The sequence below is a fragment of the Gastrolobium bilobum genome, unplaced genomic scaffold (assembly GCF_033153095.1).
Source record: "Gastrolobium bilobum isolate Gb01-03AN ecotype WA unplaced genomic scaffold, APGP_CSIRO_Gbil_v1 utg34958, whole genome shotgun sequence".
NCBI lineage: Eukaryota > Viridiplantae > Streptophyta > Magnoliopsida > Fabales > Fabaceae > Gastrolobium > Gastrolobium bilobum.
In genome coordinates, this window is record NW_026896229.1 from 169,192 (window position 1) to 188,241 (window position 19,050).

General features: G+C 31.9%; 2 protein-coding genes across 2 annotated transcripts; both read right to left on the reverse strand.

Annotated features, from left to right (window-relative positions):
• Nucleotides 1-708: 708 nt before the first annotated feature.
• On the reverse strand, nt 709-3,941 carry LOC133298374 (proline dehydrogenase 2, mitochondrial-like). Its single transcript, XM_061497641.1, has 4 exons — nt 3,381-3,941; nt 1,397-2,042; nt 867-1,107; nt 709-771 (listed from the first exon to the last, which is right to left on the reverse strand). The coding sequence occupies exons 1-4, from the start codon at nt 3,939-3,941 to the stop codon at nt 732-734; spliced, it is 1,488 nt and encodes a 495-aa protein (XP_061353625.1). The 3' UTR covers nt 709-731.
• An 8,511-nt stretch (nt 3,942-12,452) lies between these two features.
• LOC133298375 (proline dehydrogenase 2, mitochondrial-like) lies at nt 12,453-14,612 on the reverse strand. The gene is made up of 4 exons (XM_061497642.1): nt 14,006-14,612; nt 13,053-13,698; nt 12,712-12,952; nt 12,453-12,608 (listed from the first exon to the last, which is right to left on the reverse strand). Exons 1-4 carry the CDS (start codon nt 14,555-14,557, stop codon nt 12,569-12,571), a joined length of 1,479 nt encoding a protein of 492 aa, XP_061353626.1. The 5' UTR covers nt 14,558-14,612; the 3' UTR covers nt 12,453-12,568.
• Nucleotides 14,613-19,050: the final 4,438 nt, after the last annotated feature.

Below are 19,050 nucleotides of genomic sequence, written 5' to 3' on the forward strand. Positions count from 1 at the left end.
TGCTCACTATTCCTTAGGGTAGTTTTGTCACAAAAGTGCATCACTTTTTGCCATTTCGGTATGCTTCTCAGAATACGACGTTAACTTTGGTTTCCTACTTCTTTACACGCGAAGGACGATGGCTAGGCAACCGTGAAAGCTGGGAAAATTTTTGATTCTCCTAAACCAAACAATGCTACCACTGATTCCCACTCAAAGATTGCTGGGGATATTAACACTTCTCCTGAACCAAACAGCCCCTAAGAGAAAATAGTTAAGCTAGCTAGGCTCTTGTTTATGTTGTCTATCTTAAAAAGTTTTATTTGGTAAGCTATAATAAACCTTATAAACAACTATTGTTTCTCTAATTTTCCCATCGTTGGACCTTTCCAATTTACTAAGATGCTCTACTCTCAAACACACCAATCAGTAAGAATAATCTAATATTTTACGAATCAACCATCGCAATTCAATGTATTACTTGGACAAATTGTTAGAAGTTCGAATAATTACTTATCTCTCAAGTTGTAAAGCTCCTTTTCTTTTCTCATGTCATTATTTCTATTTGCTTTATGATTATCATTGTTTTATGACTATCATTCCCATCTTTATATATTTCCAACAAATATACCATAATAATGCAGATTTCATTTCATCAAATACTCAATTTCAACAGATTACAAAATTCTCTAATTTGTACAAAGGTTATCAAATCCTCTTGCCTGCCTGCATACAAGACATGATTATTGCCTTCAAAATATAGCAGCTTTTAGTCTCCTTCCCAACTCTTTTCTGTATAAAAAGAAAAGACCATTGTTAGCATAATGTCAAGCAAATTTTACCTACGTCACGGGCTAAGAGGTTAATGAAAGAAAATTTTATTTTACCTCATTAGTTGTCTATCAAAGCCTGAAGCAGCCAAGAGCCCTCTGTTCTCTTCAGCCCTTCTTAGAAGGTAAGGCATGACCATCTCAACCGGTCCAAATGGCATGTACTTGCTGACTTGAAACCCTGCATTGCTCAAACTAAAGGAAAGTGCCTCAGACATTCCATATAATTGTGCAAATTCTAGCTTATGGTTCACCTTTCCAATCCCCAATTCATGTGCTTTTGCCGCAGCCAATTTCCCTGTACAGCATTTTCATGTCTTATTAGACACAGGAACTAAGATGTTGGGTTTCCTCATATTATAAAGGGTTTTGCATTTATCATTTAACATGACACAAAAAAGTTTCCTACACACACAAAACATTTTGTGGGGCCCACACTTTTTGAAGCAAAAAAAAAAAAAAAACTACGACACGCAAAACGAATCTCTATAACATTACACAATCATTTTTCCTACAACATAACTCTTATAAAACCCTATTATAAATCATCTAAAAATGAATAACTTCAATTCTATATATCTAAGTACCTGATTCAACATTGTGAGTTGCAAGAACAACCGAACCAGGTCCATTGGCAATCTTCTCAAGCATAAATGATGAGCAGTCATTGTAGCAATTGTGTGTATCCTGAATAGTATTGTGAATTGGGGATGCATATCCCAAAGACTCAGCCAATTTAGTTTCTGCGGACATGTAAGCACCCCTTACCAATTTGAATCCTAATGGAACTCCCATTTTGTCTGCTGCCTTTGTTGTAAGCAACAACCTCTCCTTGGCATCTTTTAAGTAAGTCTGAATGGTTCCAAACACAATGGGGTTGTCATCTTTGTTGTGCATGATGGCTGAAGAGTATGTGAAGTAATCGATAGCTGGTTGAACCCAAGTGTGTTCAGCATCAACCAACAATGGAATATTGGCTTGTACACATCTTTGGCAAAGTTCAAGTAGTCTCTGATTTGCAAGTTGAAGATCACTCTCTTCTTCTATGGTTAGAGGCTCCGGTCTTTTCTGAGTGTGGTATAAAGGGCTGGATTCCGAGAAAATTGGAAGAGAATCTTGCTTCCATTGCAAAACCAATGAAGGGTCTTTTTGTTGCCATCTTAATAGGTCACTAACTCTTTCTAGCAACGCCATCGGACATATTGCAGTGATTTTCACAATGACAAAGCTCATCTGTCATATCAAATTTTCAATTTGCACACATTAGTTAAATACTATACCACACACAAAAAAACAGATGAAAATGAGCAAACTACTAAACCATACTCGATTTCAAGCACTGTAACATGACACGGCATCAAGTTTTCTCCTAAGAGAAACTTCAAATTTAAACACTAGTTGCCAATTTTCATTTAAGCCACGACATGAGAGAAGATGATGTTCGTTTGCAGAGGTAACGTTACAAAATTGTCATCCTCATTGTTCTTTGGTTGGGTGGGACCCACCATAATACATCATATCAAAAAAATTGCTAAACAAAACAAAAAGGGTAGCATAACCTTAACTGGCATCTCTTACTGCAATGCTGAACCACACAAAACAACAAGACACGCCGCGCCCAATCTAGCACATTTAAGTTAAACATACGAAATATATGCAAGTGTTTTTTTCATTTATATTCAAGTTATCTGTATTAAATAATGGATTCGCTTTTTCTATTGTCAATTATCTCCATTGAGTCCAAAACGACATTGTTTTGAGGCGGAAATCAAAGTATTTTTGTAATTATAATTTATTTCAAAGTTATAATAGTCTTTTTCATTATAATTTTTTAATTTTTTAACTCAAAACGATATCGTTTTGGAAGCGAATATAGATAATTCATCTACGTTCACTATAGAAACATTAAAGCCTTAAATAATATATAAATTTTTATGGGTAGGATACATTTATAATTTTTTTTTACAAACTACACTAAGTATGACCTGTCATATACTATAAAATATGACCGGTCATACTTAATGTAGTTTGTAAACAAAAAAGTTTATAAATATAACATTTTTCCGATCTTTATATCCATAAATATTTTACACTTTTCAGTGATAAATAGTTTAAGGGATTAGTGTTTGTAACACACAATTTGTTTTACTCTCTTTTCTTTTCAATGGGCTCACATGAGGTCCACACCTTTTATATGTATATTTATATATATAGAAAATAAAATTATTTTTTAAAATATGAGAAACATTAATTTAATTATAGATACTAATTCGTATAAAAAATTACAGAAACATTAATCTGTATAAAAATGTTAATTTAATTATGGAAAATACTACTCTCATCTTTTCATGAGATAGTTATCTCATATTCTCTCACTTCGAAAATCGCACCCTCCTCTTTTTTTTCTTTTTTTTATTGGTGGACCCACTTGAATTCTCTCTATAGCATGAAAAAACTAACTATCATCTGACATGAGAGTAATATTTCCCTTTAATTATAGATACTAATTTGCACATTGTGATATAATTGCATATAAATACAACAAAGTAACGGTGAAGGTGAAAAGCTTACAGAAGATGGTGGAAGCGATCTGCAAACATCAACGGTGTGAATGAATGCATTGAAGTTACGGTCACATCCATCGTTGTCGTGTGCATCTTCAACCCCATAAGCCAGCATGCCACGTAACCCCGTCTCGTTCAGCGACCGTATGCTCCGGCCGGCGGCGGCGGCATCCTCGCCGGCACAGAAGTGTTCGTAGAAGGTCTTTCGAATGGTGGCCGTCACAAGATCCTTAGACATTCCCTCCCTTTGGACGAGCTTGGACTTCATGACCCACATTCCGAGGTCCACCATGGGCCCCACCGCGGTGGCGTGGAGCACGGCGGAGGAACGGAGGAGCTTGGAGGTTGGCACGGAGGAGAACAGCTTCTCCGCGTCTTCCAAGTTAACGGAAGAAGACGGAGGAGCCACGGAGGCGGAGGACGGCGGTTTCTCGATGAGTGAAGGAGGAACTACGGCAGCGGCGGCGGCGGGAGAGAGGGAAGGGAGACGAGGGGAGTTGAGTGTCTTGGTGGTTGTGTTGTAACGGATTTTCTTGAGAATTCTTGGAGGAATCACGCGAGTTGCCATTAAAGGTTAAGATAACAGTGGTGTTTTGTGTTAATGATGTTTGATGTAGTTTCAAGATGTTGTTGCCGTTTCTTATGTTTTCTTCTCCGAATGCAAATGATGCAACTTGTAATGTTTTTTAGAAGTGAGGTTAGTGGGTTTTTATGGGGGCCAAGTTAATTGGGATTGGGAATGGTTAAGTAAGGAAAAATACAACACTAACAAGTTACGTTGGGCAAGTGCATGATGTTGTGTTGAAAGATTTAGACTAGTCAACTTGGGTTTATGCTTTCATTTTTAGTAATCTTTTTCTTCATTTTCCTTTATATTAGTTAGTTTTATTTTTTTTTCTTTTATGGTTTATTTTATTTTATTAAACAAAACGTGCGTTGTCAATTGACTCAATTCCACGTATATATGAGTTGGCCATTTAATTCGGTGGAACCCAAAATAAGGGAACATGTGAATCCAATATATCGTTTTCTTAATTTGAGATTGTCATGGCGTTAGCTACTGAGCTGTGTCACTGTCAGCACATTGGGATGAGATGATTTGGACAAAACAATTACATTTAAATTCAAAAGACAGAAAAAGAAAATAATATAAGCTTTCATTGTCTTCACAATATAAATGTGTTGCAGTGTTGGAAACATTCTGAATGGGTCTATTATGTGCTTAATTAAACATTCTGAAATTATCAAAAATTAAAATTTGATTAAACAGAATATTCTAATTGCATTTTATTTCTAATGACCGTGTTTCTAATATTAATATATATATATATATATATATATATACTTTTTAGTTCTTTTTTGTTTAAATAATAAAATATTTGATTATATTAAATGCAGATCAATTCAACGATTTAGCATAATACTTTTTTGTTCATTATATTTTTGTTACAAATATAAAAAATATACACAATGAAAATAAATGAATATAAATTTTAAATTTATATACAAAATAAAAAATGACATTTATCGTTTTGTAAAAAGTAAATAACAAAATTTTATTATTACAAAAAGGTTTTAATTTAATATATAACAAACAAATTAAACTTTCATTCTTTTGATGTAAGAGTATAAATAACATAATTTCATATGTCATAAATGAAAACTAGAAATTATTACTTGGAGAATGTGCACATCCTTCTATCCATGTTTCCCACTACTTTCTATATGAAAAATTATTAAGCTTATTAATAATATTAATTATTATGTCTATTGATTGAAAAAATATTTAATATTGAAAACTTAAATTTTTAAATTTGAATTTTGAACTTGAAAAGTGAAAAACGAGTTCAACATTTATTATTTTTGAAACGGGAAAAAGATATTTATATAAGAAATTTGAATTTAATATAAAATTATAGATTAAACAAAAAATATTTAAAATTATAAAATATACGTATAGTTGATAAAAAAAATTTAAATTTTTAATTTAAATAAAAAAAATAAGAAAGGACGAATTTAGACTTTAAAAGAATATTTATTAAAATTTAAACTTTACAAAGTAATACAAAAAGAGAAAAAAATTGCATACAAATATTTTTTTTAATAAATATTTAACATAAACATTTTGAATATACATGTATAACCACTTTAAAAAAAATATGAAAATCATAAATTAATACAAAAGAATTTAAAATTTAAATTTAAATAAAAAAAACGACCTCTATCATTCAGTAAAAAAATTATAAAAATGATAATTTTAATTTAGTATATAAGAAAGAAATTAAACTTTCATTTTTTATGAGTTTTATAAGAGTTATGTTGTAGGAAAAATGATTGTGTAATGTTATAGAGATTCGTTTTGCGTGCCGTAGTTTTTCTTTTTTATTTTTTTTCAAAAAGTGTGGGCCCCACCAAATTTTGTTGTGTGTAGCAAACTTTGTTGTGTTAAATGACAAATGTAAACCTCTTTTTTTATTGCAAGAGCATAATTAACACAATTTCCTACGTCGTGAATGAATAACTAAAAGCTATTACATGGAAAAAGTGCACAACTTTCTATAGATATTTTTCCCTACTTTTGTATGAAAAATTATTAAGTCTATTAATAAAATTTATTATTATATATATTGGGTGAGAAAATATTTAATATTTAAAATTTAAACTTTTTAAATTTGAATTTTGAACTTGATAGGTGGAGAAAGAGTTCAGCATTTAATGTTTCTGCAGTGAAAAAAGGACATATATAAAAAATTTGAATTTAATATAAAATTATAGATTAAACAAAAAATCTACCTAAAATTATAAAAATATATTTATAGTTGATAAAAAATAATTTAAATTTAAAATTTAAACTTCATAGGTGGAAAAAAAAGTTTGAAATTTTATTTGTCAAATAGCTATATTAATATCACACTACTTTTTGCATATATGATTGTTAAGCCTATTAATAATACCACACCTTTCTCCATCAAAAATTGTTAAACCTATTAATAATATTTTGTTAAGCCTATTAATAATATTTATTATTATGTAACTAAACTAACGAATGGTTTTTTGATATTATCCTAATCACCTATAAAGTGTTTGATAGAATATTAAATGTACGAACTCAAATATTTTCCAATTTTTTATCTCTTATATATGTCACAAGTTCACAGACCACAAAGAGTCGATTTAAAGACAATTGTAAAAAAATATAGATATATAGTAATCTAGATGCAACTATTAGAACAATTTTGTATTGATAATTATAAAAATATATTACATGCTGATACAAAATGCTGACAGTTAGAGGTGCAAACTGGGTCAGGCCCAGAGGGCCAGCCCATCAACTTATTTTTATAATTAAATTAAAATTTCATCATTATTATTTTATAATTAAATTCCTAAATCTGATTTCAATTTTAGTAAATATAAATTTGTAAAATTCAAAATACTAAGGATACATATCCTTGCAAAAAAAATTATTATTTACATAAAATGTTGATAGTTAAAGGTTGTAAACTGGGCTTGGCCCGAGGGCCTGCCCGCCCTGCCTGCAACAAGTTTTTATAATTAAATTAAAATTCTACTATTCTTCTTTTATAATTAAATTCCTAAATCTGATTTCAATTTTTGTAAATACAAATTTGTAGAATTTTAAATACTAACGACACAAATCCTTGCAAAAAAATAATTATTCTTATTATTTTATAAATCTAATTGTAATAAATGAAAGTTCGTCTCTGAGATAAAATATAAAAACCTAGACGCAACTATAAGAGTTTTTTTTGTGAATAAATATAAAAATCTATTACATGCTAATAGTTAGAGGTGGCAAACAAGGCTCGGCTCGGAGGGCCGACCCACCAATATATTTTTATAATTAAATTAAAATTTCATCATTTTCTTATAATTAAATTCATAAATTTTTGTAAATACAAATTTGTAAAATTCCAAATACTAATGATACAAATCCTTGTAAAAATAATTATTTATTATTATTTTTTAAATATGATTGTAATAAATGAAAGTTCATATTTGAGATAAAATATAAAAATCTAAATATGACTGTAAGAACCTTTTTTGTGAATAAATATAAAAAACTACTACATGCTGATAGTTAGATGTGGCAAATTGGGCCTCGGCCCGGAGGGCCGACCCACCAACACACAGACCACAAAGAAGCGATTTAAAGGCAACTGTAAAAAATATAGATATATAGTAATCTAGATGCAACTATAAGAACAATTTTGTGTTGTTAAAAATAAAACATATTACATGTTGATATAATGCTGACAGTTAGAGGTGACAAACAGGGCCCGGCCCGGAGGGCCAGCCCACCAACTTATTTTTATAATTAAATTAAAATTTCATCATTATTCTTTTATAATTAAATTCTTAAATCTGATTTCAATCTTTGTAAATATAAATTTGTAAAATTCAAAATACTAAGGACACAAATCCTTGCAAAAAAATTATTATTTACCTAAAATGTTGATAGTTAAAGGTTGTAAACTGGGCTTGCTCTATGGGCCTGCCGCCCCACCTGCCAACAAGTTTTTATAATTAAATTAAAATTTCACTATTCTTCTTTTATAATTAAATTCCTAAATCTGATTTCAATTTTTATAAATACAAATTTGTAAAATTTTAAATACTAACGTCACAAATCCTTGCAAAAAATTAATTATTTCTTATTATTTTATAAATCTAATTGTAAGAAATGAAAGTTCATCTCTGAGATAAAATATAAAAATCTAGACGCAACTATAAGAGCCTTTTTGTGTGAATAAATATAAATATCTATTACATGCTGATAGTTAGAGGTGGGCCGAGCCCACAAAAATATTTTTATAATTTAATTAAAAAAATTCCATTCTTCTTTTATAATTAAATTCATAAATATAATTTTAATTTTTGTATATACAAATTTGTAAAATTCTAAATGCTAACGATACAAATTCATGAAAAAAACAATTATTTATTATTATTTTTTAAATATGATTGTAATAAATGAAAGTTCATATTTGAGATAAAATATAAAACCTAAATGCGACTATAAGAACTTTTTGTGTGGATAAATATAAAAACCTATCACATGCTGATAGTTAGATGTGCAAACTAGGCCTCCCGGAGGGCCGACCCACCAACACATTTTTATAATTAAATTAAAATTTCATCCTTCTTCTTTTATAATTAAATTCCTAAATCTCATTTTAATTTTTGTAAATACAAATTTATAAAATTTCAAATGCTAACGACACATATCGTTGCAAAAAATAATTATTTATTACTATTTTGTAAATCTGTTGTAATAAATGAAAGTCCATATTTGAGATAAAATATAAAAAATTAAATGCAACTATAAGAACATTTTTTTCCTGGATAAATATAAAAACCTATTACATGCTGATAGTTGTCGGTGGCAAACTGGGCTCGGCCCGGAGGGCGGACCCACCAACTTATTTTTATAATTAAATTAAAATTTCATTCTTCTTCTTTTATAATTAAATTCCTAAATCTGATTTCAATTTTTGTAAATACAAATTTGTAAAATTCAAAATACTAAGGAATCAAATTATTGCAAAAAAATAATTATTTATTATTATTTTATAAATCTAATTGTAATAAATGAGTGTCCATCTCTGAGATAAAATATAAAAACTTATATGCAACTATAAGAATTTTTTTATGTGGATAAATATAAAAACGTATTGCATGCTGGTATATAATGCTGACAATTAGAGGTTACAAAACATTTTTTTATAATTAAATTGAATTTTCGCCCTTCTTCTTTTATAATTAAATTCCTAATTCTGATTTTAATTTTTGTAAATACAAATTTGAAAAATTCCAAATACTAACAACACAAATCTAAAATAATTATTTATTATTATTTTATAAATCTAATTGTAATAAATGAATGTCCATCTCTGAGATAAAATATAAAAACTTATATACAACTATAAGATTTTTTTATGTGAATAAATATAAAAACGTATTACATGCTGGTATATAATGCTGACAATTAGAGGTTGCAAAACATTTTTTTTATAATTAAATTAAATTTTCGCCCTTCTTCTTTTATAATTAAATTCCTAATTTTGATTTTAATTTTTGTAAATACGACTTTGAAAAATTCCAAATACTAACAATACAAATCTTTGCAAAAAAATATTTATGTATTATTACTTTTTAAATTTGATCTTTCTAAATGAAAGTTTATCTCTGAAAAATAATGAAAGAAGCTGAGTCAAGCTTTGTAATTTTTGAATGATCACATGACAATGTAAAATACAGCAATATACTTTTATGTGTTGCGTTAATTTTTACGAGACAAACAAACTGATTTTTTTTCTCCGTGCAATGCACGGGTAATACACTAATTACATTTAAATTCAAAAAACAGAAAAAGAAAATAATATAAGCTATCATTGTCTTCACAATATAAATATGTTGCAGTGTTGGAAACATTCTGAATGGGTCTATTATGTGCTTAATTAAGTTACTCCCATTCGAATGCTGCTTTGCGCAAAAAAATTTAATATTACAGGTATATCGGATTCGGTACATTCGTTTACCAAAATAGTTAATTTTTTATTTTTTATTTTAACTCTTGTTTTATTTTATATTTCTCTTCATATTCTAAAATTTTTCCTCATTTAGTCAAGATAATGTAGGTACATCTAAGTTGTTCCTTGGCATATGGTTAACTCATAATTTTTTAAATGATTTTTGTGTTATTTTGCAGATTCTTTGGCATATGGTGTTTTTGATTTCTTGTTGGAATTTCTAGAAATGGAGAAATGAAATAGTGCATAATCATCCACCGTCCTTTCATCGTTACAAAGTCCAAATTATCCATCATCAAATTAAAGAGGTTAGAGAAGCTTACCATTGTGGAGATCTAAGTTCCCTGACAAGGATTAGACATCATGTTTTTATTGCTTGGCAACCCCGTCACGAGGGATGGATCAAATTTAATTCAAATGGAGCTTCAAGGGTAATCCTAGTTTTGCAGCTTGTGATGGGATTGCTAAAGACAATTTTGGTAACTCGTGTGGTGGTTTCTCATTTGGTATTGCTGTCTATTCGGCCATCATAGCTGAATTATGGGAGATTCTTAAAAGTTTGGAACAGGCTTGGAAAAAAGGATACAAACAAATAATCATAGAAAGTGATTCCTTATATGCAATCATGGTGCTCACCAAACCTGGTGATGCAGCCCGAGAGTCTCATATTCTGACTCGCATTCGGGCATGGCTGAATAAAGATTGGCAGGTGTTTCTTCAACATGTCTATAGGGAAGGTAATATGCGTGCAAACTGGTTATCGAACTATCCCTTAGATCATCCTCAAGATGCTGGTTTTCGTTTCTACCATTTTCCTCTGTCTAGAGTCTGACATTTAACTTTAGCATATATAGCTTCTGTTAGTTTTCCTCGTTTAGTTACTTTGTAATTCTTGTTTCTACTGGGGCTATGCCCTTTAGCTTACCAAAAAAAAAATGTAGGTACATCTATTATACCAAAAGTTATATATGGATATATATTTTTAATGGAGTACAGTTTCACATATTCTGCAAGATAAAAATTTGCACACAAAAATAAGTAGAATCCACTAAAAAGAAAAGAGAAAATCCATTCACTTTTTAACGTGTGTATAAGATAAAATTATCTTACATAACATATATAAGAGACTATATTCCCATTCTTTATTTGAGATAGAAAATAAAAATATTAAGTGGCATGCATCATTTTAGGATAGCTTAATTCTCTCGTGATTTAAAAAAAAAAAAAAAAACGGGAATGAAGATTTCGGTTCTCTTTCCCCTCCTTGAATTTCCCTTATTTGTCTCCTTTACTTGCCAGAATAAAATGGGAATAAGTTATTTTAATGAATAAATTGACTTTAAATTATGTAATTTGTATATTAATGTAATTTTAAAAAATAATTTGAAGAAAAGATATATTAATGTCTTACTCAATATTGGTGATGTACCTAGATGTCATAATTTGACTCGCTCGTAGTAAGAGGTTAAAATTATGAGAGCCCCAATTAAAAAGGGTAAAGAGATACCAATCTGAAATCAGAGTAGTCATATCTATTAAAATTTCGATATCGATTAATATCTAATAAATATAAAATTTTATCAGACGCATCCAAATGTCACACATATAAGAAGTATTTAACATTGGTTAATAATGGGCTAATTGAAATTTATAATTGGAAGGACCCACGAACATAATATTTTAAAGTTTTGAATTTAGACATAATGTCGACCTACTTTCTACGGTTAGAATAGCTTATCCAGAATAGCTTATCCCATTAGTAATGATTCCATGTTATGAGCTCTTTGTGACCTGACAAACATACACAATTTTTTATACAGAAAGATATTTCTGCAGTTATTGCAGATAAATTATCTGCATTTATTTTCAAAACGACGTCATTTTGATATTGAAATATTAAAAAATTATAATTATAAAGACTATAATAACCCTGAAATAAATTAAAATTACAAAAACACTATGATTTCCGTTCAAAACGATATCGTATTGGACTTACTGCAGATAATTTATCTGCAATAACTGCAAAAAAAACAAACTTTTTTATATGCATATAAAAGGCAATTTATTAATAAACATGCTTTTCATGCATCTAAAAATGTAATTAATAATGATTCATTGCATACTTTCTAGGATAATTTTAAAGTAACTTTTTTTTTTCTTTTGTCTCTTTTAATGGCGTATGTTATAAGGGAAGATATTTTTTTGAATTTAGCACTAATGGTAGCGGGTGTGTACATTTATATTATAAACTATTTTTCTTTCTCTCATTTTTTTCATTGTGAGACCATTCCAATTTATTTAGACGCTCAACTCTCAAATTCACCAATCAGAAAGAATAATTTAATAATTTACGAATCACCAACCCCAATTCAATCTATGTATTGATAAAATTGTTAAGAACTTGAATAAATATTTTTCTGTGAAGTTATAAACACGTTTTTTCTCGTCAGTGCTTCTAATTGTTTTATAATTGTCTTTATTTTAGCATTCGGATCTTTATGCATTTCCAACAAATATAACGTAAATTGAATATTTTATTTCACTGAATATACATTTTCGTAAGATTATAAAATTCACTAATTTGTACGAAGATTCACGAATCATCTTTTTTGCCTACTTGCAAAACAAGATTATATAGCGTTCAAAATACAGCAGCTTTTAGTCTTCTTCCCAACTCTTTCCTGTACAGAAAGTAGGAAAAGATCATTGTCAGCAGAAAGTCAAGAAAATATTTCCTATGCCACATCCTAATTAAGAGGTCAATGAATGAAAATTTTAATTTACCTCATCAATTGCCTATCAAAGCCTGAAGCAGCCAAGAGCCCTCTGTTCTCTTCTGCCCTTCTTAAAAGGTAAGGCATAACCATCTCTACTGGTCCAAATGGCATGTACTTGCTAACCTGAAACCCTGCATTGCTCAAACCAAAGGAAAGTGCCTCTGACATTCCATATAGTTGTGCAAATTCTAGCTTGTGGTTCACCTTTCCATTCCCCAATTCATGTGCTTTTGCTGCAGCCAATTTCCCTACACAGCATTTTCAAGTCATATCAGACATAAGAAATGAGATGTTGGGTATTCTTATATTATAAATCATTTCAAAATGCATAAGTATAAATCTAAGTACCTGATTCAACATTGTGGGTTGCAAGAACAACCGAACCAGGTCCATTGGCAATCTTTTCAAGCATAAATGATGAGCAGTCATTGAAGCAATTGTGTGTGTCCTGAATGGTATTGTGAATTGGGGATGCATATCCCAAAGACTCAGCCAGTTTAGTTTCTGCGGACATGTAAGCACCCCTTACCAATTTGAACCCCAATGGAACTCCCATTTTGTCTGCTGCCTTTGTTGTAAGCAACAACCTCTCCTTGGCATCTTTTAAGTAAGTTTGAATGGTTCCAAACACAATGGGATTGTCATCTTTGTTGTGCATGATGGCTGAAGAGTATGTGAAGTAATCAATAGCTGGTTGAACCCAAGTGTGTTCTGCATCAACCAACAATGGAATATTGGCTTGTACACATCTTTGACAAAGTTGAAGTAATCTTTGATTTGCAAGTTGAAGATCACTCTCTTCTTCTGGTGTCAGAGGATCCGGTCTTTTCTGTGTGTGGTATAAAGGGCTGGATTCCGAGAAAATTGGAAGGGAATCTTGCTTCCATGGCAAAACCAATGAAGGGTCTTTTTGTTGCCATCTTAATAGGTCACTAACTCTTTCTAGCAACGACATCGGACATATTGCAGTGATTTTCACAATGACAAAGCTCACCTGTCACATTAAAATTTAGATTTGCACCTGTTAATTAACTACTATCACACACAAAAAAGCAGATGAAAAATACAAGCAAATTTATATATTTTTTTTAATACAACGATGACACTGAAATTTGAACCTGTAAAATCGTAAAGACTACCCCAAGCCATCATTATTAGATTAATTTTAATGGCTAACATATAAATCTTTATTACCATAAATATTTTATACTTTAAGCGATAACTAGTTTCATATATGAAATAAAAAATATTAATTTAATAATGATATAATTGTATTAAAAAAGTGGAGATGAAAAGCTTACAGAAGAAGGGGGAAGCGATCTGCAAACATCAACAGTGTGAAGGAAAGCGTTGAGGTTACGGTCACATCCATCGTTGTCGTGTGCATCTTCAACGCCATAAGCCAGCATGCCACGTAAGCCCGTGTCGTTCAGCGACCGTATGCTCCGGCCGGCGGCGGCGGCGTCCTCGCCGGCGCAGAAGTGTTCGTAGAAGGTCTTGCGAATGGTTGCCATCACAATATCCTTAGACAGTCCCTCCCTTTGAACGAGGTTGGAGTTCATGACCCTCATTCCCAAGTCCACCATGGGCCCCACCGCGGTGGCGTGGAGCACGGCGGAGGAACGGAGGAGCTTGGCGGTTGGCACGGAGGAGAACAGCTTCTCGGCGTCTTCCAAGTTAACGGTCGACGAGGGAGGATATATGGTGGCGGAGGACGACGGTTTCTCGATGAGTGAAGGAGGAACTACGGCGGCGGGAGAGAGGGAAGGGAGGTGAGGGGAGTTGAGTGGCTTGGTGGAGGTGTTGTAACGGATTTTCTTGAGGATTCTCTGAGGGATCACGCGAGTTGCCATCAAAGGTTGAGATAACACGCGGTTTCAAGATGTTTTTTTTTTTTTTTTTTCTGTTTCTTTGTTTTCTTCTCCGAATGCAAATGATGCAAGTTGTGATGTTTTTTTTTGAAATGAGGTTGGGGGTTATTATAGGCACCAAGTTAATTGGTAATAGGTTTGGTTAAGTATGGAAAAGTACAACACTAACAAGTTAAGTTGGGCAAGTGCATGATGTTGTGTTATAAGATTAGACTTGTCAACTTGGGCTTATGCTTTCATTTTTAGTAATCTTTTTCTTTATTTCCCTTATATTAGTTAGTGTTCTTTTTTTCTTTTATGGTTTATTTTCTTTTATTAAACAAAACGTGCATTGTCAATTTGACTCAATTCCACGTAGATATGAGTTGGCGATGTAAGGAGGTGGACCAAATTTTCTTTTATTCTTTTGTTTTTAGTATTCTTATTTAGATTCGTTTTTTCTAAAATCACTTTAAATAATTTTGTTTAATATTCATCAAAATAATATTATTTTAGAAGAAAATTATAGTATATTTGTAATTTTAATTTAGAGTAAACACCATTTTTAGTCCCTGTCAATATCTACGAAGTCCTTTTTAGTCCCTGGCAATAAAAAAAGACCAAATTGGTCCCTGAAATTACAAAAAAGGGTCATGTTAGTCCTTATGTCAACTCCCAAATATGTAGAGTGGCCCTTTTCTTGTACTTTCAGGGACCAATTTGGTCCTTTTTTATTGTCAGGGACTGAAAATGACTTCGTAAATATTGCCAGGGACTAAAAAAGGTGTTTACTCTTTAATTTATTTCAGTATTATAATAATCTTTATAATTTTAATTTTTTAACCCTAAAATAATATCGTTTCGATGAATATTGGACAAAGAACAAAATTATCTAAAGTAACATTATATACTTTATTCCCTTCTTATTTTTCTTTCACTTACAATTAGATGGGTTATGTTACTCTGATTAACGAGAGATATGTTATCTTATGTTATAAATATAATAATGTGAAAAGTCCTATTGTTTATTTAAAAAAAAAAGCACAAAAATCAATGGATCTAAGTTATATCACTCTCGTGCAAAGAATAATATAACTCTAATTAGTTATGATAAAACGTGTGTTGCCAATTCCACGTGGTTACGCGTTGGCGATCTAGGTCGGTGGAATCTAAATTCGGGGAATGCGTGAATCCAGTCCAATATATATCGTACTTAATTTGAGATGACTATGGTGTGTCCAGCGCCATATGATTTTCAATTATTTATAAATTCAAAAGACAAAAATAATAATATAATATAATTAGATTTCCTTGTATGCACAGGATATGCATGACAATCATTCTATTCCCTGACACTGCTTCTAAAAAAAAACATTTTTTTTATATTTATATGCCTTAGAACAATTTTTGAGAAATAAATATGTTTGATAACATGTTCAATTTTTATTATGAGAATGAGAATTATATTTGATAACTCAACAAATAATGTAATAAAAAATAATTTCTATTAAACGCAAATTTTTTTCGGATCATCACTTTTCTTTCCATATGGTGTGGTGGTGGTGGCGGCGGTGTTGTGGTGGTAATGGTGGTGATAGTGGCGGCGGCAGCAGTGGTGGTAGAGGTAGTGGTGGTGGTGGTAGTGCCGACAGTAGTTGTGGCGATGGTGGTGGTGATGGCAGTGGCTGCGACGATAATGGTGATGGTTTGTAGCAGTGGTGGTGGCGTGGTGGTGGTGACGGCAGTGACTGCTGCGGCAGTGGTGGTGGTTGGTGGCGGTGGTGGCGATGGCAGTGGCTGCAGCGATGGTAGTGGTGGAAGTGGTGGTGGCGTTGGCTTGGTGGTGGTCGTAATAGCAGTGGCTGCGATGATGGTGGTGGTGACAGTGATGGTAGTGACAGCGGTGGCGGTGATGGTGTCGGCATAGTGGTGGTGGTAGTGGTGGAGATGGTGGCGATGGCAGTGACTACGATGGTGGTGGTGGTGGTTTGTGGCGGTGGTGATGGTGAAGGTGATGGTGATGACATGGTGGTGAGGTGACGGTAGTGGCTGTGGCAATGGTGGTGGTGGTGGTGGCGATGACGTAGTGATGGCATGGTGGTGGTGGTGATGGCAGTGGCTGCGGCGATGGTGGCGATGACGTGGGGATGGCATGGTAGTGGTGGTGATGACAGTAGTTGCGACAATGATAATAGTGGTTGGTGACTGTGGTGGAAGTGGTGGTAGCAATAACGTGGTAATGGCGATGGTGGTGGTGGTGGTTGGTGATGGTGACGGTGGTGACAGTGATGGTGGTTGTGGCAGTGATGGTGACGATGGGTGGAGGTGGTGGCGATGACATCATCGTGGTGGTGGTGGTTGTTGTGGTAGCGACGACATTGATGGTACAACGACAATGATGACGATGGTGTCGGTGGTCGTGTCAGGATGATGGCGGCGAAGATGATAATGATAGTGGTGAAGAGTGATTGAGAGAAATAAGTGTTTTTCATTTTGTGCCCGAGAACAAAAAAATAGAAATTTTTTGATTTTTTTTTCTATTCCCCAGCACAAAAAATAAACTGGTTCATCTTAGGAACAAAAAAATAAATCAATTTTACCAAACGAATTTTCTATCCATTTCTATTCCCGGGAACAAAAATTAAAAAAAATTGATTACGGAAAGGTTTGTTATGCACACCCTAGAACTGGGGTGGGAAGATTTTGAATGGTCTATCTGCTTAATTAAGCAACTCCAATTCAAACAGAATCTAAAAAAATATGTCTTCGCTCTTCTCACTTGGCAAAGACATATTTTCTTAACTCTAATTCGCCAAATTTTGTTACTCTTCTACCCTTTTCCAATTTTTTTTTTCAAACCATCTATTGCTCACTATCGACTTCAAGACTTTCACAGCTGATAGTAAGTCCTCATTCTTTGTACTTTTTGCTCTCTTTTTTGTCTTATTGACAAAATTGATTCTTTCCAAAATTTCTGTTAAAAAAATAACATATTATTTGACTTATAGGTGTTGTATGCATCTATATATCTTATAAGCATTCTACATGCCATTTTTTTTAGTTTTTTATTTCTAGTAACATAGTTAAATTGTTAATATTTTGAGTTGTTGTGTATATAGAAAAGGAATATATTACACCAAATTAAACATATAAAAGAAACAAAATAATTATAACATATATTTTACAAAGTACAACATGCCATTTTTGAAGGCTTGATAAGCCAAGTCAAGCATTGTATTTTTTGAAAAATAAGTCAAGCCAAACTTATAATTTGACTTGTATAAGGCTAACAAGCCAAGCTAAGCTTGAAATAATTTACACAAGTCTAGCCCATTTAGGCTAAAGTTTGACTTGACCTGACTCATTTACACTTTTAGTGACCCATGTTATATAATGTGAAGAGAAAAAAAAATATGGATCTCACACAGTTTTTGTATATAAAAAATAATTTTATCTCCCGTTACATAAGAACATCAAATCCTTCCTATTATTATAGAAAAATCATGATTTACTGTTCGGCTCCTGTTTTAGCTAGGGGTGGCAATACAGGTATTGACCCGCGGGTTGACCCGTGACCCGACCCGCCAAATCACGTGTCGTGTCAACCCGCGGGTCAGGGCGGGTCGTGTCAGGGTTGTGTAAATGTGACCCATTTTTTTTCGTGTCGAGTCACGTGTCAACTCGCGGGTTCGCGTGTCAACCCGCACAATGTCATTTTTTTAATTTTCAATTAAATACTTTATTATATTATTATTTTTATTCATTTATATATTGATATATATAGTCATTGTTTAGTATAAAAATGAATACAAGGAACTAAAAATCTCAAGAAACAGAAGCTAATCTTTTTTTATTTTATTTTATTTTATTTTATTTTTTTAATTTTCAAAAAATTCCACTTTTTTTTAAATTTTAAATTTTGCGGGTCGTGTCGTGTCGACCCGTGACCCGCAACGGGTCGTGTCAAGGTTCGTGTTTTGTGACCCATTTACAAAACGGGTCGTGTCAGAGTCGTGTCAAATAATGTACGGGTCGAAAACGTGTCGTGTCGGGTTGACCCGTATTGCAACCCCTAGTTTTAGCCAACCGGGCCACCCCCAGTACTAATTAAATCATAACTTCACAGCACGTGCTATTTCATTATCTTAAATAATAAAGAAAGAATCCCAAAAAACAAAAACAAAAAAACAACCCTCGTGAATAATAGCATGTGTGCATAAAGATTATTTATTTTGAGTTTCACGACGGTAATTAAGCATGTAAAAAATTAGTATATCATGGAGTTGTTTACAACGTTTATTATACAAGTCATAAACTTTTTTTGAAACGAATTATATATTTTTAGTGCAAAATTCATAAATTTATGTTTTTCTAAAAAACGAATTATAACGTAAATATAAAAAGATTTATCTTACAAATAATACAGTAAGGTACTATACTTTAGACAATCAAACATAATATTGGTAATGTTAGTTGTTCGTGACTTTTGACTAAGC